We start from the raw sequence: 23,303 nt of genomic DNA, 5'->3' as shown, positions 1-23,303 counted from the left end.
TGATTGTAAAGTTACTAAGCAACACAGAGAAACAGGTAAATAAGGAAATCAGTACTCAACATGGAGAAGAAATTTTTCAGAGAGATATATAAAGAGAAACATTAGAAATGAACTATTCATGATCCCTGTTAAATATGAGTGGGAGGAGATGTACAATTTGGGACATGCTCAATCCGACTTACTTCTAATGGTAGAGTTAGCAATGTGTCAGGGGACTCCAATTCAATCCCATCAAGGTAGCATGTACCAATGCCATCTCACTAGTCAAAGTGATCAGTTTCAGTTCATAATTGATCATAAAGATAGGATTAAGTGTCAAAGGGATCACATAAACAAGACCAGTGTCTGCTAATAATAACTGATAGAATTAAAAAGGAGAGAACAATCCAACATGGGAAGCGGGATACACAGCAGACTCAGAGAATGGCAGATGTCCTAAACAGCACTCTGGCCTCAGAATCAGCCCTTAAGGCATTCAGATCTGGCTGAAGAGCCCATGAGAGTATTTCAGGCATGGAAAGCCAAGACACTCTGGCAAAAAAAAAAAAAAAAAAAAAAAAACTAAATGAAAGATCTCTGTGAGTAAGATCCCAGTGGAAAGAATGGGACATCAAAGAAGGAGCTACCTTTCTCTGAAGGGAGGAGAGAACTTCCACTTGGACTATGACCTTGTCTAAATAAGGTCAGAGTAGGTGAACTCAAGAGGCTTCCATAGCCTTGGCAGCTCATGACAAGAACCTCGGGTGATTACTGATGTCATAAATAAGAGTGTCAATCGTTAAATCAACAACGGGAGTCACTGAGCACCTGCTCTCCATGTAGGACCTTTGCCCTTAATGAGTTGTACTATGAGAATTAACGGAATAACTAGTACTCAAACAGTACTTTATACTTTTTGTTTCTGTGTGGGTGCAAACTGTTGAAATCTTTACTTAGTATATCTTCTGTATATAAAGATAATTGAAAATGAATCTTGATCTGAATGGGATGGGAGAGGGAGTGGGAGATGGGATGGTTGTGGGTGGGAGGGAGGTTATGGGGGAAAAAGCCTTTATAATCCAAAAGTTGTACTTTCAAAATTTATATTTATTAAATAAAAGTTTTAAAAAAAGAAATGAACTATTCAGTAAGTCAAATAAAAAATACAGTTGAAAGCTATAACAACAGACTTGATAAGACAGAAGAAAGAATATCCAACTCAAAGTACAGGTCTTAAGAAAGATCTCAGTAGGACAAGAAGAAAAAATTAGAAAGGCCAAAAACAGAGTTTAGAATATATGGGAAACCATAAAGTGACTCTGATTGTATAGATAAAATGAATGGCTTAAAAACCTATTCAGTTAAATAATGGAAAATTCCCCCAATTTGGAGAAAGAACTGGCCATCTCATAGAGAAAACACATAGTACTCCAAATAGGCATGATCAGAAAAGATCCTTGCCAGAACATATTATACACAAACTTTCAAAAATAAAATATAAAGAAAATATGCTAAAACTTTTAAGAGAGAAAGGTCAGATCAACTGTAAAGGAACTCCCATCAGATTGATGGCAGATTTCTTTTTTTTTTAGATTTTTTATTTATTTATTTGACAGGCAGAGTTACAGACAGTGAGAGAGAGAGAGAGAGAGACAGAGAGAAAGGTCTTCCCTCCGTTGGTTCACCCCCCAAGTGGCCACTACGGCTGGCACTGTGCCAATCCGAAACCAGGAGCCAGGTGCCTCCGCCTGGTCTCCCATGCGGGTGCAGGAGCCCAAGTACTTGGGCCATCCTCCACTGCACTCCCGGGCCACAGCAGAGAGCTGGACTGGAAGAGGGGCAGCTGGGACTAGAAGCAGGCACCCATATGGGATGCCAGTGCCGAAGACGGAGGATTAGCCAAGTGAGTCACAGTGCCAGGCCCGATGGCATATTTCTTAACAGAAACTGTTAGGGAGCCATTCAAGGAGAAAGTAACTGTAGCACCGTTTGAAAGAAAGTAACTGCGCAGTAGAAAGGTAACCACGCTAGCTCATAAGTGGCCTAACCACAAACCACAAACTGTCGGTGCCATGAATATGGGACCCTGGGAGGTCAGTGTGTGTGGGCAGGGCTAGCCTCTAGAAACTGTATATAAGGGGACACTCAGACGATGTAAACCAGAGGTTGCTCAGCCTCTCTCCCCGGTCTGTAGTGCTTGTGCCCACGGGGAGAAGCTCCTGGTCCTAGTGCCTAGTGCTTGCAGGAGTTGGCTTGAGTGATCTCTCCTCCTAGTCGCCTAGAGTACCAATAAAGTGTGTTTAGCTTGACCTTCCTCAGACTCCTCGACTTCCTTCGTGGCAACCTGGCCAGTTCCCGGAGGGGGAGATCCTGACAGAAATGCTATAGACTTGTAGAGGATAGAGAGATAGATTCTAAGTAGTAAAAGAAAAAACTTGCCAACCCAGAATATATTATCAGAAAAGCTCTCATTCATAAATGAAAGTGAAATAAAGGCCTTCAAAGGCAAACAAAGTTTGAAATAATTCTTTTTTCTTTTATTTTTTATTTAGTAAATATAAATTTTCAAAGTACAGTTAATGGATTACAATGGCTTCCCCCCACCTAATTTACCTCCCACTCACACCCCTCCCATCTCCCGCTCCCTCTCCCATTCGATTCACATCAAGATTCATCTTCAATTATCTTTATATACAGAAGATCAGTTCAGTATATATTAAGTAAAGATTTCATCAGTTTGCACCCACACAGAAACACAAAGTGTAAAATGCTGTTTCAGTACTAGTTATAGCATTACTTCACATTGGACAACACACAAAGGAGAGATCCTGTGGGGAGCAACTGGGAGCAACTTGGACTAGACTAAGTTACTGGAATTAAGACTTATTCTATGCATCTGCTCTCCCACAATATGGCACTGAGAAGGGAGGAAACAGCTTCTACACAGCTGCCTCCAGTTCAACCAATAAACAGCAGGACCTGCTCCTGATTGCAGGAGAGCAGCGTACTTGGCGTGTGGGTAGCAGAGTTGGGATTGGTGGAAGAGGACTATAAAGGAGGAGAGAGACAACATGCACCAGGAACATCTATCTGAAGGAACACCTGAGCAGCCCCCGAGAGAGCCAGCCGGCGGTGTGCCGCTCCCCCGCGGAAGTGGGGAAAGTGGCTAGGGGGAACCACCCTTCCATGGAGGTGGAAGGGACGGTAGCCAACCTGGGAAGAACCAGCAGCAAACCCGGGGAGGGCCGGGCAGACGAAAGAACAGCGCAGGGTCCTGTGTGGTTCCTCCACGAAGAGGAGGAGCGACAAGATCCCACATGAGAAGTAAGTACACAGTGACTCCTGTTCTTGACTTAACAATTTGACACTATTGTTTATGGCATCAGTAATCTCCCTAGGCTCTAGTCATGAGTTGCCAAGGCTATGGAAGCCTTTTGAGTTCGCTGACTTCGATCTTATTCCAACAGGGTCATAGTCAAAGTGGAAGTTCTCTCCTCCCTTCAGAGAAAGGTACCTCCTTCTTTGATGGCCCTGTTCTTTCCACTGGGATCTCACTCGCAGAGATCTTCCATTTAGGTCTTCTTTTTTTTTTTTTTTTTTCTGAGGGTGTCTTGGCTTTCGATGCCTAAAATACTCTCATGGGCTCTTCAGCCATATCCGAATGCCTTAAGGGCTGATTCTGAGGCCAGAGTGCTATTTAGGACATCTACCATTCTATGAGTCTACTGTGTATCCCACTTCCCATGATGGATCGTTCTCTCCCTTTTTGATTCTATCAGCTAGTTTTAGCAGACACTAGACTTGTTTGTGTGATCCCTTTGACTCTTAGACCTATCACTGGGATCAATTGTGAACTGAAATTGATCACTTGGACTAGTGAGATGGCATCGATACATGCCACCTTGATGGGATTGTATTGGGATCCCCTGGCATGATTCTAACTCCACCATTTGGGGCGAGTCCGATGGAGCATGTCCCAAATTGTACATCTCTTCCCTCTCTTACTCCCACTCTTATATTTAACAGGGATCACTTTTCAGTTAAAATTTAAACACCTAAGAATAATTGTGTGTTAATCACAGAGTTCAACCAATAGTACTAGAACAAAACAAAGAGAAAATACTAAAATGGATAAAGTATTACATTGTACATCAACAGTCAGCACAAGAGCTGATCAAGTCACTGTTTCTCATAGTGTCCATTTCACTTCAACAGGTTTCCCCTTTGGTGCTTAGTTAGTTGTCACCAATCAGGGAGAACATGTGATATTTGTCCCTTTGGGACTGGCTTACTTCACTCAGCATGATGTGTTCCAGATTCCTACATCTTGTTGCAAATGACCGGATTTCGTTGTTTTTGACTGCTGAATAGTATTTTATAGAGTACATGTCCCATAATTTCTTTATCCAGTCTACTCTTGATGGGCATTTGGGTTGGTTCCAGGTCTTAGCTATTGAGAATTGAGCTGCAATAAACATTAGAGTGCAGACAGCTTGTTTGTTTTCCAAGTTAAATTCCTTTGGGTAAATTCCAAGGAGTGGGATGGCTGGGTCGAACGGTAGGGTTATCTTCAGGTTTCTGAGGAATCTCCAGACTGACTTCCATAGTGGCTTGACCAGTTTGGATTCCCACCAACAGTGGGTTAGTGTCCCTTTTTCCCCACATCTTCGCCAGCATCTGTTGTTGGTAGATTTCTGCATGTGAGCCATTCTAACCGGGGTGAGGTGAAACCTCATTGTGGTTTTGATTTGCATTTCCCTGATTGCTAGTGATCTTGAACATTTTTTCATGTGTCTGTTGGCCATTTGGATTTCCTCTTTTGAAAAATGTGTATTGAGGTCCTTGGCCCACCTCTTAAGTGGGTTGTTTGTTTTGATGTTGTGGAGTTTCTTGATTTCTTTGTAGAATCTAGTTATCAACCGTTTATCTGTTGCATAGTTTGCGAATATTTTTTCCCATTCTGTTGGTGGCCTCTTCACTTTCCTGACTGTTTCTTTTGAAGTACAGAAACTTCTCAATTTGATGCAATCTTGTACAACAAAAACAAAGCTGGAGGCATCAAAATACCAGATTTGAGGACATACTACAGGGCATTTGTTATCAAAACAGCATGGTACTGGTACAGAAACAGATGGATAGACCAACGGAACAGAATAGAAACACCAGAAATCAATCCAAACTTCTACAGCCAACTTATATTTGATCAAGGATCCAAAACCAATCCCTGGAGTAAGGACAGTCTATTCAATAAATGGTGCTGGGAAAATTGGATTTCCACGTGCAGAAGCATGAAGCATGACCCCTACCTTTCACCTTACACAAAAATTCACTCAGCATGGATTAAAGACTTAAATCTATGAGCCGACACCATCAAATTATTAGAGAGCATTGGAGAAACTCTGCAAGATATAGGTACTGGCAAAGACTTCTTGGAAAATACCCCTGAAGCACAGGCAGTCAAAGCCAAAATTAACATTTGGGATTGAAATAATTCTTTACCACCCAGTCAGCCTTACAAATGAAACTTCAGAATTCACTAAAGGGGGCGGAGCCAAGATGGCGGAATAGTGAGGGCGCGCACCGATAGACCGGGAAAATTTAGTTTAATAAAAGGGGAGTTACGGTAGCCCCAGAAAAAAGAACCAGGAAAATATTGCAGAGGAAACTCTTCTGGATTGAGTGGCCGCGAATCGGAGGACCAACTGGGAGAACAAGGTAGCCCACCGCGCGGAAGCCGAGCCGCGGGACCGAGCCGTGGAAGCCGAGCCGCGGGACCGAGCTGCGCAAGCCGCAGGCTCTGCGCGCCAGTGCTCGAAGGGGAGTGCGTGCCACACAGACAACACTGGGGAGACTTGGGACGTCCAGGGCTCCGAGTCCACACATCGGCGCTGGAAGGGGAGCGGACCTGCGTGGAGAGTGTGGGAGTGGGAGCCCACAGTTCGGGACACCAGCGGCAGCCTCAACACACCAGCGCTGGAACGCGAGGTGAGCCGAACCTCAATAGCCCGAGACACTGGCAGGCAAGTGGAGAGAGGAGACTAGAGGGAACGACCCCCGGGGCGGGGGGACTTAACCAGGCTAACTGGAAGAGAGAGGGTAAAAAAAAAAAGGTGACTGGTACGGACACGGGTTTCTCTCTCTCCGCTCACCTCTCAAGGGCGAGCAAGACAAAGAGCAGGCGCCATCTTGGACATACGTCATAAGCAGAGCGACCTCAGGTCTGCACCAGCCCTGAGCCTAGCAGAAAAACCTGACTCTGGGCGGGGCGAATTAACAGGAGATTAGGACCTAGTAAATTTGTGGTGCTACTGAACTGAGACTGTGAAAAAAGAGACGGTGGGGGAGAGAACTCACGGAATTCACGTGAGCACTCTCCAGAGACGCTACAATTCCGTAACTTTGGCAATCCAGTGGGAGACTGAAGGAGAATTTGAGCCCACTCTGAGGGCCAAACAGATTCCCTGTGTGGTCCTTGGGAAAGAGCTTCTGATCTCTGGCTCCTGTGGGTATATCATTTGCCTGCTAACTACCTCCAACTTCGTTCAGCTGTGCAGAATAACTTCCCTTTTGAATCAAAAAAAAGAAAGAGAGAGAGAGAGGTTTACCACGCCTAACCTGGGAGTGTCACCTTTGGCACACCAAAAAGAGCTCTCAGGCCACACCCATCTCAAGCCCTAAGGATCCATCAAAAACAGATAGTCCACTTAATCTGGAGTCATAGTATAACAAGAAAAAGCACCACAGTGAAGAAACCAAATATCTCCAATATGCCAAATAACAAATGCAAAAACCAAGGTAATAAAAACAAGGAAGTCACCATGAAGCCCTCAAATGAAAAAGACACCCCAATTCAAGATTATGAGGATGATGACATAGAAGAAATGCAAGAAGCAGATCTCAAAAAATTGATAAGAACATTAAGAAGTTCTCAAAAACAAATTCTTGAACTACAGAAATCCTTAATGGACAAGATAGAAAATCTCTCTCGTGAAAATGAAATATTAAGGAGGAATCAAAATGAAACGAAACAACTAGTACAACAGGAAACTGGGATAGTGACTGAAGTGAAGAATTCAATAGATCAAATGAAAAACACAATAGAGAGCCTTACAAACAGAATGGGTGAAGCAGAAGAGAGAATATCGGACTTAGAAGACAGAGAACAGGAAAGGATACAGTCAGGCCAAAGAAAAGAAGAGGAAATTAGGAATCTAAAACATATTGTCGGGAATCTTCAGGATACTATTAAAAAACCCAACATTCGGGTTCTAGGAGTTCCTGAAGGCATGGAGAGGGAGAAAGGATTAGAAGGCCTTTTTAGTGAGATATTAGCAGAAAATTTCCCAGGTTTGGAGAAGGACAGAGAAATCCTAGTACAGGAAGCTCACAGAACCCCTAATAAACACGACCAAAAGAGATCCTCACCACGACACGTGGTAATTAAACTCTCCACAGTGAAACATAAAGAAAAGATCCTAAAATGTGCAAGAGAGAAACGTCAGATTACTCTCAGAGGATCTCCAATCAGACTCACAGCTGACTTCTCATCAGAAACTCTACAAGCTAGGAGGGAATGGCGAGATATAGCGCAGGTACTAAGAGAGAAAAACTGCCAGCCCAGAATATTATATCCTGCAAAGCTATCATTTGTGAATGAAGGTGAAATAAAGACTTTTCATAGCAAACAGAAATTGAAAGAATTTGTCGCCACTCGTCCAGCCCTGCAAAAGATGCTTAAAGATGTGTTACACACAGAAACAAAGAAACACGGCCATCAATATGAAAGAAGGTAAAGGAAGGAAACCAAGGAAGGAAAGCTCACAGCAAAAGATCACAGGGAATTCAAAGCATATATTAGAACTTATCTTTGGCAAATGGCAGGGCAAAGTTACCACTTATCATTAGTCACATTGAACGTGAATGGCCTGAACTGTCCAGTTAAAAGACACCGATTGGCTGATTGGGTTAAGGAACAAAACCCATCTATTTGCTGCTTACAAGAAACACATCTTTCCAACAAAGATCCATACAGACTGAAAGTGAAAGGCTGGAAAAAGATATACCATGCCAACAGAAATGAAAAAAGAGCGGGCGTAGCCATCTTAATATCAGACACCATAAACTTTACCACAAAAACCGTTAAGAGAGACAAAGAGGGACACTACATAATGATTAAGGGATCAATTCAACAGGAAGATATAACAATTATCAATGTATATGCACCTAACTACAGGGCACCGGTTTATCTAAAAGATTTGTTAACGGACTTAAAGGGAGACTTAGACCCCAATACAATAGTACTGGGGGACTTCAATACTCTACTCTCAGAAATAGACAGATCAATAGGACAGAAGATCAACAAGGAGACAGTAGATTTAAACGACACTATAGCCCAAATGGATCTAACAGATATCTACAGAACATTTCATCATACACATAAAGCATTTACATTCTTCTCAGCAGTACATGGAACCTTCTCTAGGATTGACCACATACTAGGCCATAAAGCAAGTCTCAGCAAATTCAAAAGAATTAGAATCATACCATGCAGCTTCTCAGACCATAAAGGAATGAAGTTGGAAATTAGCAACTCAGGAATCCCTAGAGCATATGCAAACACATGGAGATTGAACAACATGCTCCTGAATGAACAATGGGTCATAGAAGAAATCAAAAGAGAAATCAAAAACTTTCTGGAAGTAAATGAGGATAACAGCACAACATACCAAAACTTATGGGACGCAGCAAAAGCAGTGTTAAGAGGAAAGTTTATATCAATAGGTGCCTACATCAAGAAATTGGAAAGGCACCAACTAGATGAGCTTTCAATTCACCTCAAGGATCTAGAAAACCTACAGCAAACCAGACCCAAATCTAGTAGGAGAAGAGAAATAGTTAAAATCAGAGAAGAAATCAACAGGATTGAATCAAGAAAAACATTCCAAAAAATCAGCCAAACGAGAAGCTGGTTTTTTGAAAAAATAAACAACATTGACACCCCATTGGCCCAACTAACTAAAAAAAGAAGAGAAAAGACCCAAATCAATAAAATCAGAGATGAAAAAGGAAACGTAACAACAGACACCACAGAAATAAAAAGAATCATCAGAAATTACTACAAGGACTTGTATGCCAGCAAACAGGGAAACCTATCAGAAATGGATAGATTCCTGGACACATGCAACCTACCTAAATTGAACCAGGAAGACATCGAAAACCTAAACAGACCCATAACTGAGACAGAAATTGAAACAGTAATACAGGCCCTCCCAACAAAGAAAAGCCCAGGACCAGATGGATTCACTGCTGAATTCTACCAGACATTTAAAGAAGAACTAACTCCAATTCTTCTCAAACTATTCAGAACAATCGAAGAAGAGGGAATCCTCCCAAATTCTTTCTATGAAGCCAGCATCACCTTAATTCCTAAGCCGGAGAAAGATGCAGCACTGAAAGAGAATTACAGACCAAAATCCCTGATGAACATAGATGCAAAAATCCTCAATAAAATTCTCGCCAATAGAATGCAACAACACATCAGAAAGATCATCCACCCAGACCAAGTGGGATTTATCCCTGGTATGCAGGGATGGTTCAATGTGCGCAAGACCATCAATGTGATACACCACATTAACAGACTGCAGAAGAAAAACCATATGATTATCTTAATAGATGCCGAGAAAGCATTTGATAAAATACAACACCCGTTCATGATGAAAACTCTAAGCAAACTGGGTTTGGAAGGAATATTCCTCAATACAATCAAAGCAATCTATGAAAAACCCACAGCCAACATCCTATTGAATGGGGAAAAGTTGGAAGCATTTCCACTGAGATCTGGTACCAGACAGGGATGTCCACTCTCACCACTGCTATTCAATATAGTTCTGGAGGTTCTAGCCAGAGCTATTAGGCAAGAAAAAGAAATTAAAGGGATACAAATTGGGAAGGAAGAACTCAAACTATCCCTCTTTGCAGATGACATGATTCTGTATTTAGGGGACCCAAAGAACTCTACTAAGAGACTATTGGAACTCATAGAAGAGTTTGGCAAAGTAGCAGGATATAAAATCAATGCACAAAAATCAACAGCCTTTGTATACACAGACAATGCCATGGCTGAGGAAGAATTTCTAAGATCAATCCCATTCACAATAGCTACAAAAACAAATACCTTGGAATAAACTTAACCAAGGACGTTCAAGATCTCTACGATGAAAATTACAAAACCTTAAAGAAAGAAATAGAAGAGGATACCAAGAAATGGAAAAATGTTCCATGCTCATGGATTGGAAGAATCAATATCATCAAAATGTCCATTCTCCCAAAAGCAATTTATAAATTCAATGCAATACCAATCAAGATACCGAAGACCTTCTTCTCAGATCTGGAAAAATTGGTGCTGAAATTTATATGGAGGCACAAGAGACCTCGAATAGCTAAAGCAATCTTGTACAACAAAAACAAAGCCGGAGGCATCACAATACCAGATTTCAGGACATACTACAGGGCAGTTGTAATCAAAACAGCATGGTACTGGTACAGAAACAGATGGATAGACCAATGGAACAGAATTGAAACACCAGAAATCAACCCAAACATCTACAGCCAACTTAGATTTGATCAAGGATCTAAAACTAATTCCTGGAGCAAGGACAGTCTATTCAATAAATGGTGCTGGGAAAACTGGATTTCCACGTGCAGAATCATGAAGCAAGACCCCTACCTTACGCCTTACACAAAAATCCACTCAACATGGATTAAAGACCTAAATCTATGACCTGACACCATCAAGTTACTAGAGAACATTGGAGAAACCCTTCAAGATATTGGCACAGGCAAAGAGTTTTTGGAAAAGACCCAGGAGGCACAGACAGTCAAAGCCAAAATCAACTATTGGGATTGCATCAAATTGAGAAGTTTCTGTACTGCAAAAGAAACAGTCAGGAGAGTGAAGAGACAACCGACAGAATGGGAAAAAATATTTGCAAACTATGCAACAGATAAAGGGTTAATAACCAGAATCTACAAAGAGATCAAGAAACTCCACAAAAACAAAACCAACAACCCAATTAAGAGATGGTCCAAGGAGCTCAATAGACATTTTTCAAAAGAGGAAATCCAAATGGCCAACAGGCACATGAAAAAATGTTCAAGGTCATTAGAAATCAGGGAAATGCAAATCAAAACCACAATGAGGTTTCACCTCACCCTGGTTAGAATGGCTCACATTCAGAAATCTACCCACAACAGATGCTGGCGAGGATGTGGGGAAAAAGGGACACTAACCCACTGTTGGTGGGAATGCAAACTGGTCAAGCCACTATGGAAGTCAGTCTGGAGATTCCTCAGAAACCTGAAGATAACCCTACCGTTCGACCCAGCCATCCCACTCCTTGGAATTTACCCAAAGGAGTTTAAATTGGCAAACAAAAAAGCGGTCTGCAGCCTAATGTTTATTGCAGCTCAATTCACAATAGCTAAGACCTGGAACTGACCTAAATGCCCATCAAGAGTAGACTGGATAAAGAAATTATGGGATATGTACTCTTTAGAATACTATACCGCAGTAAGAAACAACGAAATCCAGTCATTTGCAACAAAATGGAGGAATCTGGAACACATCATGCTGAGTGAAATAAGCCAGTCCCAAAGGGACAAATACCATATGTTCTCCCTGATCGGTGACAACTGACTGAACACCAAAAAGGAAACCTGTTGAAGTGGAATGGACACTATGGGAAACGGTGACTTGATCAGCATAGCCCTGACTGTTAATAAACAACTTAATACATTATCCCTCTTAGTAGTTTTTTTGTCTGTTCTACTTAATATGACTGGTTTAATTCTGTAATTAATACACAGTTATTCTTAAGTGTTAAAAATTAACTGAAATGGGATCCCTGTTAAACATAAGAGTGGGAATAAGAGAGGGAAGAGATGTATAATTTGGGACATGCTCAAGCTGACTTGCCCCAAATGGTAGAATTAAAAACATACCAGGGGATTCCAATTCAATCCCATCAAGGTGGCATGTACCAATGCCATCTCACTATTCCAAGTGATCAATTTCAGTTCACAATTGATCATAATGAAAGGACTAAGAGTCAAAGGGAGCACATAAACAAGTCTAGTACCTGCTAACACTAACCGATGGAATAAATAAAGGGGAGAGTGATCCAACATGGGAAGTGAGATACTCAGCAGACTCATAGAATGGCAGATGTCCTAAATAGCACTCTGGCCTCAGAATCAGCCCTAAAGGCATTCGGATCTGGCTGAAAAGCCCATGAGAGTATTTCAGGCATGGAAAGCCAAGACACTCTGGAAAAAAAAAAAAAAAAAAAAAAAAAAAAAAAAAAAAAAAAACAAAACTACAACAACAACAACAAACCCTAAATGAAAGATCTCTGTGAGTGAGATCCCAGTGGAAAGAACAGGTCTTCAAAGAAGGAGGTACCTTTCTCTGAAGGGAGGAGAGAACCTCCACTTTGACTATGACCTTGTCTAAACAAGATAAGAGTTGGAGAACTCAGAGGGCTTCCATAGCCTTGGAAACTCATGACTGGAGCATAGGGAGATTACTGATGCCATAGACAGGAGTGTCAATTGGTAAAGTCAACAACAGGAGTCACTGTGCACTTACTCCTCATGTAGGATCTCTGTCCTTAATGTGCTGTGTATTGAGATTTAATGCTATAACGAGTACTCAAACAATATATTTCACTTTGTGTTTCTATGGTGGTACAAACTGTTGAAATCTTTACTTAATGTATACTAAACTGATCCTCTGTAAAAAAAAAAAAAAAAAAAAAAGAAAGAAAGAAAGAAATTATCAACTCCCAACTTGACTCTCACTGGGATTAAACATGACAATAGGTCTGATCTGATTTCATCATCATTTAAAAAAAATCATCTATTATTTTTCACTTTATGTTTCTGTGTGGGAGCAAACTGTTGAAATCCTTACTTAATGTATACTAAGCTGATCTTCTGTATATTAAGATAATCGAAAATGAATCTTGATGTGAATGGAAGGGGAGAGGGAGTGGGAAAGGGGAGGGTAGTGGGTGGGAGGGACGGTATGTGGGGGAAGCCATTGTAATCCATAAATCGTACTTTGGAAATTTATATTCATTAAATAAAAGTTAAAAAAAAAGAATTCACTAAACACAGAAACAGAGAAAAATTATCATTGTCATGCAAAAAATGTCACCATCATGAATAAATGTAAAGGCAGAACCACCCGAATAAAAGAACAAAGGAGATTCAAAACCAACAATAGGAATATTAATGTGGAAATGGCTGGACTAAGTCATCGCTAATTTTTTTTTTTGACAGGCAGAGTTAGACAGTGAGAGAGAGAGATAGAGCAAAAGGTCTTCCTTCCGTTGAGACACTCCCCAAATGGCCACTACGGCCGGCGCACTGTGCAGATCCGAAGCCAGGAGCCAGGTGCCTCCTCCTGGTCTCCCATGTGGGTGCAGGGCCCAAGCACTTGGGCCATCCTCCACTGCCTTCCCGGGCCACAGCAGAGAGCTGGACTGGAAGAGGAGCAACCGGGACAAAATCCAGCATCCCAACTGGGACTAGAACCCGGGGTGCCGGCGCCACAGGTGGAGGATTAGCCTAGTTAGCTGTGGTGCTGGCCAAGTCATTGCTTATTAATAATAACATTGAATGTATATGGGACAAATTCTCCAATTAAACAATGCAGACTGGCTGAGTGGGCACAAAAACAAAAAACAAGACCATTCTATTCACTACCTACAAGAAACACACTTTGTCAGAGTTGTAACAGGTTTGAATGCCCCCTGCAATGCCAGCATCCCATGGGGTGCTTGTTGTGTCCTGGCTGCTCTGCTTCTGGTCCAGCTCCCTGTTGATGCACCTGGGAAAAGCAGTGGAGAATGGTCCAAGCACTTAGGCCCCTTGCACCCATGTGCAATACTTGGATGAAACTCCTGGCTCCTAGCTTCAGCCTGGCCCAGCCCTAGCCATTGCAGCCATTTGGTAAGGGAACCAGCAGATTGAGGATCTATCTCTCCTTCTCTCTCTCTGTAACTCTGCCTCACAAATAAATTTTAAAAGAAACAACACACTTCACCAATAAAGATACATATAGACTGAAAGTGAAAGAATGGAAAAAGATATTCTATGCAAATGGAAATTAAAAGTGAGCAGGAGTAGGTATACTCACATTAGACAAAATAGACTTTAAAACAAAAAACTGTTAAAAGAGACGAAGAAGGCCATTAGGTAATGAGTAAGAGATTAATTCACAAGAGGATGTGACTACAGTTAATGTATATGCACCCAATGCTAAGGCACCAAGTTTTATAAAATAAATGCTAATGGATCTAAAGGTGGAATAAGCTCCAACACAATAGTAGTTGTGGACTTGAACACTCCACTTTTACCAACCAGACCAAAAAAAAAAAAAAAAAAAGAAAGAAAGAAAAGAAACCAGAGCCAATCTACAATATAGACCAAATGGATCTAATAGGTATCTACAGAGTATTCTACCACACAGCTGTAGAATACATATTCTTTTCATCAGTGCATGGAACATTCTCTAAAATAGATCATAAACTAGACAATAAAACATAAAGCTGAAATCATATCAAGTATATTTTCTGACCATATGTAATGAAACTGGAAATTAACAACAAAGGAAACTCTAGAAAATATATAAATGCATGAAGACTGAACAATGTGCTCCTGAATGAACAATAGGTCATAGAACAAATAAAAAGAGGAATTTAAAAATTCCTTGAAACAAGTAAAAATGAAAATAGTACATATCAAAACTTATGGGATATAGCAAAAGCAGTGTTAAGAAGAAAGCTTATACCAATAAGTGTCTACATCAAAAAATTGGAAAGGTATCAAATAAATAACATATCTCAAGGACCTAGAAAAATAACAAACCAAACTCAAAATTAATAGAATAAAAATCTGAGAAATAAATAAAAACTATAAAAAAAATCAGGGAAATGAAGAGCTTGGTTTTGAAAAAGTAAAATTGATAAACCACTGGCCCATCTAACTAAAGAAAAAAAAGGAGAAGACACAAATTAATGAAACCAGAGATGAAAAGGTAGATGTTAAAGTCAATACAAAAGAAACATAAAGAATTATTAGAAATTATTACAAACAGCTATATGCCAGCAAATTGGAAAATCTAGAAGAAGTGGATAGATTTCTGTACAGGCAGAATGTATCAAAATAAAGGTATAAAGACATAGAAAACCTGTATATATCAGTGAACTAGACTGAGATTGAATCAGTAATAGAGGGCTTCCCAAAAATGAAGAGCCCAGGACTAGATGGCTTCATAAAAGAATTCTATAAAACTATTAAGGAATAAATAATACAAACTTAATAACAATTGAAAAAGGAACCCTTCCAAATTCATTCTATAAGGGCAGCATTATTTTAATTCCAAAACCGGAAAAAGACTAAACAAAAAAGAACAATAGAACAATATCCCTTATGAATATAGATGTAAAAATCCTCAACAAAGTACTAGGAAATGGAATCCAACAACAGATCAAAAAGATCATCCACCTAGACCTCGTGGGATGTATCTTTGGGATGCACGGATGGTTCAACATATGCAAATCAGTAAATGTTATACATCATATCAACAAAATTAATGATAAAACCAGATGATTATCACAATAGAGGCCGAAAAAGCATTTGATAAAATATAACATCATTTCATTATAAAACCCCTTAAAAATGGATATAAAAGTAACATATCTCAACATAGTAAAGGCAATACATAACAAACACTCTGCAAGCAACATATTGAATGGGTAAAAGTTGGAAGCCTTACTACTAAGATCTGGAACCAGACAAGGATTTTATTTATTTATTTGAGAGGTAGAGTTAGAGAGGGAGGGAGAGACAAAGAGAAAGATTTTCTATCTGCTTGTTCTCTCCCCAAATGGCCACAACAGCCAGAGCAGGGCTGACCTGCAGCCAGGAGCCAGCAGATTTTTTCTGGTCTTCCACACAAGTGCAGGTGCCCAAGCACTTGGGCCATATTTCACTGCTTTCCCAGGCCATAGCAGAGAACTGATTTAGAAGAGGAGCAGCCAGGACATGAACCATTGCCTATATGGGATGCTGGAACTGCATGAGGAGGCCTAACCCACTACTCCACTACTCCACAGTGCCGGCTCCCAATAACATTCTTATGTGCAAACAACACTCTTGCTGAAAAAAAACTTATAAAATCAGTCCCATTCACCAAAGGTACAAAAAATTTAATCTCTATGATGAAAAATACAATGCATTAACAAAAAAATAGAGGAAGAAACCAAAAAAAATGTAAAAATCTTCCATGTTCATGGATTAGAAGAATTAATATCAAAATATCCATACTACCCAGAGAAATTGCATATTGAATATGATCTCAATGAAGACACCAAGGATACCCTTCACAGATGTAGAAGAGACAATTCTAAAATACATATGAACATAAAAGAATGCTAATAGCCTAAGCAATCATAAACCATAAAAATTAAGCTGGAGGTGTTACAGTGGATTCGTTCTGAGAAGAGGGGTGTGGTGGGGGCAAGAGACGCGGAGTCACCACACAGACCCCGGGAGTCGGGTGAAAGCAAGCCAGAGGAGAGCAGCCTGCAGACTCGTTTATTTCAGTTGGTAAAAAGCAGCTTATATAGCCAAGGCAGCCAATCCAGTCAAGGGCGATCTATGCGCTAACCAATCGCAGCCTGTTGCCAGGCAGTTTCCGAAGCCATCCAATCACAGCCTGTTGCCAGGTAGTTTCCGTTGCCAGCAGCCACCTTGGCATGGCCTTCTCATTCCACCACATGGAGGCCTTACAATAGCAGATTTCAAGACATACTACAAGGTTGTTATAATTAAAACAGCCTGATTCTGGCACAAAAATAGATATGTATACCAATGCAACAGAATAGAAACCCCAGAAATTAATCCATATATCTACAACCAACTAATCTTTGACAAATGAGATAAAAACATTCCCCTAGAGAAAGAACACTCTTTAAAAAATGGTATTCCATATGAAGAAGTTTGAAACAGGACTCCAATATTACTTATACAAAAATCAACTCACAATCAAAGATATAAAGATAAAAGATATGTGCGCCGTGGCACAGTGGGTTAATGCCCTGGCCTGAGGGGCCAGCATCCCATATGGGAACCAGTTCTAGTCCCAACTGCTCCTCTTCCAATCCAGCTCTCTGCTATGGCCTGGGAAAGCAATACAAGATGGCCCAAGTCCTTGGGCCCCTGCACCCACGTGGGAGACCCGGAAGAAGCTCCTGTCTCCTGGCTTCGAATTAGTGCAGCTCTGGCCATTGTGGCCATCTGGGGAGTGAACTGTCAGATGGAAGACTTTCTCTCTCTCTGCCTCTCCTCTCTCTGTGTAACTCTGACTTTCAAATAAATAAATCTTTAAAAAAATAAATTTAAGACTTGAAACCATCAAATTTACTGGAAAAAAACATAGCGGGAAATGCTACAAGATATTGGCATAGGAAAATTCTTCCTGGATAAGACCCCAAATGCACTGGGAATCAAAGCAAAGATAAACAAATAGTATTACGTCAAGCTAAAAAGCTTCTGCACCACAAAGGAAACAATTACCAAAGTGAAGAGGCAACCAACAGAATGGTAGAAAATATATGCAAACTATGCAACTAATAATATCCAAAATGTATAAGGAGCTCAAGAAACACAACAACCAATCAATCAATTTAGGAAATGTATAAATCATATGAACAAGTATTTTTCTTTTTTAAGATTTATTTATTCATTTGAAAGTCAGAGTTACACAGAGAGAGAAGAGGCAGAGAGAGAGAGGTCTTCCATCCGATGGTTCACTCCCCAACTGGCCACAATGGCCAGAGCTGTGCCGATCCCAAGCCAGGAGCTTCTTCTGGGTCTCCCACGTGGTTGCAGGGCCCAAGGACTTGGGCCATCTTCTACTGCTTTCTCAGGCCACAGCAGAGAGCTAGATCAGAAGTGGAGCAGCCAAGTCTCAAACCGGTGCCCATATAGTATACCAGAGCTTCAGGCCAGAGCGTTAACCCATTGTGCCACAGTGCTGGCCCCTGAACAATTATTTTTCAAGTGATGAAATACAAATGGCCAACATAAACATGAAAAAATGCTCAGGATCACTAGCCATCAGAGAAATGCAAATAAAAAAAAACACAATGTAGTGTCCCCTCACCCCAGTTAGAATGCCAGCATTCAAAAATCAAAAAAGCTCATAAGGATATGGAGAAAATGTACCCTAATAGACTGTTGGTGGAAATGTAAATTGGTACAACCATTATAGAAAACAGTGTGGAGTTTCCTCAGAAAATTAAAAATAGACCTACCATATGACCCAGCTATCCCACTCTTGAGTATCCCACTCCAAAAGAAGTGAAATCACCATATCAAAGAGTTACCTGCACTTTTATAATTACAGCTCAGTTCACAATAGCAAAGATATGGAATCAACCTATATGTCCACCACCTGACTGGACAATGAAATGTGGTATTATACACACACACACACACTACAGAATATTACTCAGCCACAAAAAGTGAAATTTTGACATATGCAACAACATGGATGCAACTGGATATTATGCTAAGTGAAATAAGCCAGTTATAAAAAGACAAATATCACATGTTTTCTCTTATTTGTGGTAGTTAATGTAGAAAATATAAAAAATTTGTGGGTGTCATATAATTTGGTATATAGTTATATTTCTTCAGTGAATGATGCCTTATAAAAATGATAATACGTTCTTCTTTCTCACATTAAAAGAAAATAAATGGAGGAAGAGAATAATGAGGACTCCTGGGGTATAGGTAGTCTTTTATTCTTAATTTGGGTGCTAGTTATGAGGTATGATCAGATGACCAAAAAATCATTTATCTGCACCCTTATGTGCATTTCTTGGTATGTATATATTTCAGTAAAATATTTTATCAAAAAAGGAGTAAAAGGAAAAAATAACTGGAAATGGACAGTGCAATCTCATGGGCTACTTTAGAATCATGATACAGAACTAATATTCTATTGTAAGTTGCCTACAACCTAATAAATAAAAAAGGATGAGCAACCAAATAAAAATATTGCTCAACTATTTATATATATATATGCAGCATACCTACCTTTATTCAAGCATGTGCAAGTATATGCATGCACATATTTTTATACAGAAAATGTGTACAAGGCTACTTCAACATTTGTGAAAATTGAATTAAATGTTAATTTTGTGCAAAACTTTTAAATTATGCATAGTTTTTTCATAATAAACATTTCCATGAACTTTTTGAAATACCCTCATAACATTTTTCATACTTTCTACATGGGGACTTGGGCTACATAATTTGGAAGAAAAATAAAAAGGAAGAGATCAAAGAGGAAAAACACTTTTGTTCTAGTAAAACATTTGCTAGTTTCCAGGGAGAAAGAATACAGCTGAACTCTGTTGAATACTTATGATAGGTTTTTCTACATCTATTATCTCAATCTACTTCTATGATCCTGTGAGGCTGATATTAAGGTTCTCAACACATAGATGAGGAAACTGGGAAGTGTGGAATATAATCAATGATTATAATGTCACTCAAGCATAGAGGATTCAGAAACACCCATGTGACTCTAAAACTTAAGCTCTTCCTGCCTCTTCCCAACTGGATAGAGTCCCTCCCTTGAAAATGCTATCTCTTTCAAGAAGCAGATTTCATGCTATTTGAATGCCATGTGAATGATGAAAACTTAAGTAGCACAAAAATCCATGAGAGGAGTATACTTGGCCTAGCTTTACAGGATGAACGTAAAAGGTGGAGAAGCAACAAATGAGGTACTCACTCTGGGTGTAGGAATATCTCAGACACAACTAGAGTCAAGAATAAGCAAAACAGATTTTCAGAAGACAGTTAATAAGCAAGTCCCACAGATGGTGGTCATGTTGAAATTAATTATTTAGGGATTCTGATGCCAGGTGATCTGCACACTACTCTTAGGAGTTTATGAACTGATCAAGGCAAAACTAGTATTTACCAAGAGTAATGAGGGGCACAAGTCCAAAGTATAAGGCATCTTTGCAAATAAATGTGATTGGCATTGAATAAGACAGAAATAATTTGGGGTGACACAATAAGAAAAATTTAGAGAAAATGATACCACATGTTGACCTTAAAAGATAGATGGGATTTATAAATCAGTGATTCTTGGAGGTGAGGAGAATTAAAACATGGGTCAAAATAAAAAGAAGTCTGTGTTATTATGATTGAGACTGGCCTGACCAAACCAGGGGACACACAAATCTGCAAAACACAATTGGATAGTGTTGGTAAGAATGAAGGATGGCACTGAAAATCAAGCACAGGACTATCACCTCTAGCTTTTTTGAATATAAGAACCATGATTCCTTATTTTTCTACCATCAACCCACAGTAGACTTCATATGTGGCACTGTATATGACACATAGTGGGTACTTAATACTAGGATTAGTATAAGTTCTTGAAGAGGGAAAAACAAGTATAGTCACGTGCCACATGATATTTTGGTAAAGGATAGACCGCGTATACCATGGTGGTCCCATAAAATTGAATCATCTAGTGATGTTGTAGCCATCCTCATTTGCATAAGTATACTCTTATGAACATATCCCCATTGGTAAGCAGTGCATGAGTGTATTCCTTCATGATAAAAGAATAACTTTCTAACAAATTATAATAGTGATGATATACCCTTTAAGTACCTTCTCTTTACTCTTTATTTTCCCCTAGATAATTAATGAATTTTTGCTAATATATTTTCCTTAATTCCCCTTATGCCTATAAAGTGCATATCAGGGCCAGCACTGTGGCGCAGCGGGTAAAGTCTTTGCCTGCAGTGCCGGCATCCCATATGGGCACCTGTTGCATCCCAGCTGCTCCACTCTAGCTTTGGATCAGTGCAGTTCCAGTCGTTATAGCCACTGGGGAGTGAACCAGCAGATGGAAGACATTCATTTCATTCTCTCTCTCACTCTCTCTGCCTTTCAAATAAGTAAATAAACCTTTAAAAAAAGAATGCATATCAAGGTCTCTCAACAAAAAAAACTTCACACTGATATTGGCTTCTAAATATGTAATCATATTTAGCTGTTTTCTTATCACTGCCAAGACCTGTAGTCTGATTTTTGCCATTGCAACTCTAAATATATATCAAAATAAAACTATTATGTTTCTTCTCACTGAAGACATTCATATAAATCTCCCATGAACATCCATAAAATGGTGCTTTTACACATATGGAAATTTCTGTCAATTTGAGTTTAATTCCTGCTAACTTTAGTGTCAAAAGATGTATTTTCAGGTAGATATTATTCAACTGATATAGGATAAATAATGAAATAATAGACTTTTCCCTAGTTTTACAGTTACCCAGAGGAATAAGATACCATTGGATTTAAAGAGCAGTTAGCAATTTCTTGAAATGTACTTTTTATTTAAAAAATTCAAATACAAAAATCATTAAAACATCATCCCCATTATAATATGAAAGTCAAGAACTGGTAAAACTAGCCTGTAGTGTGAGAAATTAGAATAGTGATGACTTCCATAGATAATCACTACAGGAACTATAGGCAAGGGAGACTAGTGACCTTCTGGTGTTTTGCATCTATTCTATGCTTTCATCCAGACTAAAGGTTCCTTGGTGTGTTTTTGTGTGTGCATTTGTCAAGCTTTACTGTTGATGTATGTGCATTTTGGTACAAACAGTACATTATTTTTTTAAAAAGCAGAAAATAGAACATGGAAGTCCTTTTTCTCATTACCTTCTTAATCACTAACAATTTTTCTCTATGCATGTACAAGTCTATATAATTTTAAAAACAACTATGAATCTTCATTTCTGTACATATAATTCCAGCTGTAGTCAATGCAGTTTACATTAGGAATATCTGAGGAACTTCAGTTATTTATTGCTTGTATTTAAAAATTCTTATCATATTTTCTTTATCAAAAGTCACCCTGAGAACAGGTGTTTATCACACACATAATATAAAATAGCACAGGTCCAGCAAATCAGAACATTAACTTTGATGATGATTACACCTGTAATAAATGCCCTTATTAGGTTTCTAAGTCCTATGAAGTCAGGGCTATGATCATCCCGCATTCCTCTCATCTACTGCCTATTACATAGCAGGTGCTCAAGAAATGTTTGTTAAAATATGAAGTAACAAATCTTTCTACTAATCCTACTGTTCATGGAGTTATCACACCCTTTATGGTTAAACAGATAGTTAACAGACTTTTGTTCTAATTTTACTTAAGACAACTACAGAATCAGGAAGCCAAGGTCACAGATTTGGAGTTGCTACAGACAACCCTGGAACCCCTGCCCTTCTTCCCAAACCAAGGATGAGGAAACAGGAAAGTTCCAGATCAGTTTTACTCTACCTTGCCCTCCCCATTCTCCCAATTTCCAGCAAAAGGGAAAACACAACTAAACAAAGGAAAACAGGCACATGTGCGTGCACCATACATCTAAATCATGGAACCCTGAGTGAAATCTTTCCCTTACTCCCTCCCTCTCTGGAGCAAAGTTAAGTAACCTGGTGAGTAGGCATTCTGAGAGGACACCGTGCCACCCCCCTACCCCCACCCCAACCTCTTAAAATCCTGTTCCCAGAACACTTCAGTGTGTCACCTGTGGCTTGGTTGGCTCCTGAAACCGTATCTTCTGGTTGGAACGGCCAAGGTTGTGCAGAGTAATCGGGAGTCGATACACCTTCCCGGCCAGCGTGTCTAGGAACTTCAGCTCGAGCGGGGTCACCTGCAGCTGAATGTCCTTTTTGAGACTCTCTGTGTCCCGAGGGACAAGGGAGCTCCTCCTCATGTCCACACTTTCTCTCTGCATAGCTGGGATAAAGTCACTTACTTGAGGGACTTGGGACTAGTGTGGACAATTGTCGCTAGGCAACCGTGAAGCGTTCCACGCTAGCCTCAAGCCCCGCCCATTTTGGCCCCGCCTGCCTGGTGAGTAGGCAATGGGAATAGAAGCTGCAAAGGGACAAAAGAACTCAGGGGTCGCAGATGTCACCAGAGCAGCTGGAAGATACACTATAGCAACCCCAACCCGAGACACCACCCTTTGTCATAGCTTGACAGGATTTTAAGATAGCATTGGCATGCTGGGCATTCTTTTGGACCTCTCTTAAAAATTAGTGAAATGCTGGCGCTGCGGCTCACTAGGCTAATCCTCCACCTGCAGCGCCAGCAGCCCGGTTCTAGTCCCAGTTGGGGCGCCAGATTCTGTCCCGGT

General features: G+C 40.0%; 1 protein-coding gene across 1 annotated transcript in view; it reads right to left on the bottom strand.

The window, feature by feature from the left end:
• The window catches only part of CFAP47 (cilia and flagella associated protein 47), a 369,488-nt gene extending 346,556 nt beyond the window's left edge, over positions 1-22,932 (bottom strand). Inside the window, exon 1 of the mRNA XM_051827003.2 lies at positions 22,689-22,932. Coding sequence (XP_051682963.2) covers positions 22,689-22,898 — 210 coding nt within the window. The 5' untranslated portion in view covers positions 22,899-22,932. The remainder of the gene's footprint in view (positions 1-22,688) is intronic.
• Positions 22,933-23,303: the final 371 nt, after the last annotated feature.

Source organism: Oryctolagus cuniculus, chromosome X, assembly GCF_964237555.1.
Source record: "Oryctolagus cuniculus chromosome X, mOryCun1.1, whole genome shotgun sequence".
Classification (NCBI taxonomy): domain Eukaryota; kingdom Metazoa; phylum Chordata; class Mammalia; order Lagomorpha; family Leporidae; genus Oryctolagus; species Oryctolagus cuniculus.
The sequence above is the reverse complement of the archived record's forward strand: the minus strand, read 5'-3'. Positions and strand labels throughout refer to the sequence as shown.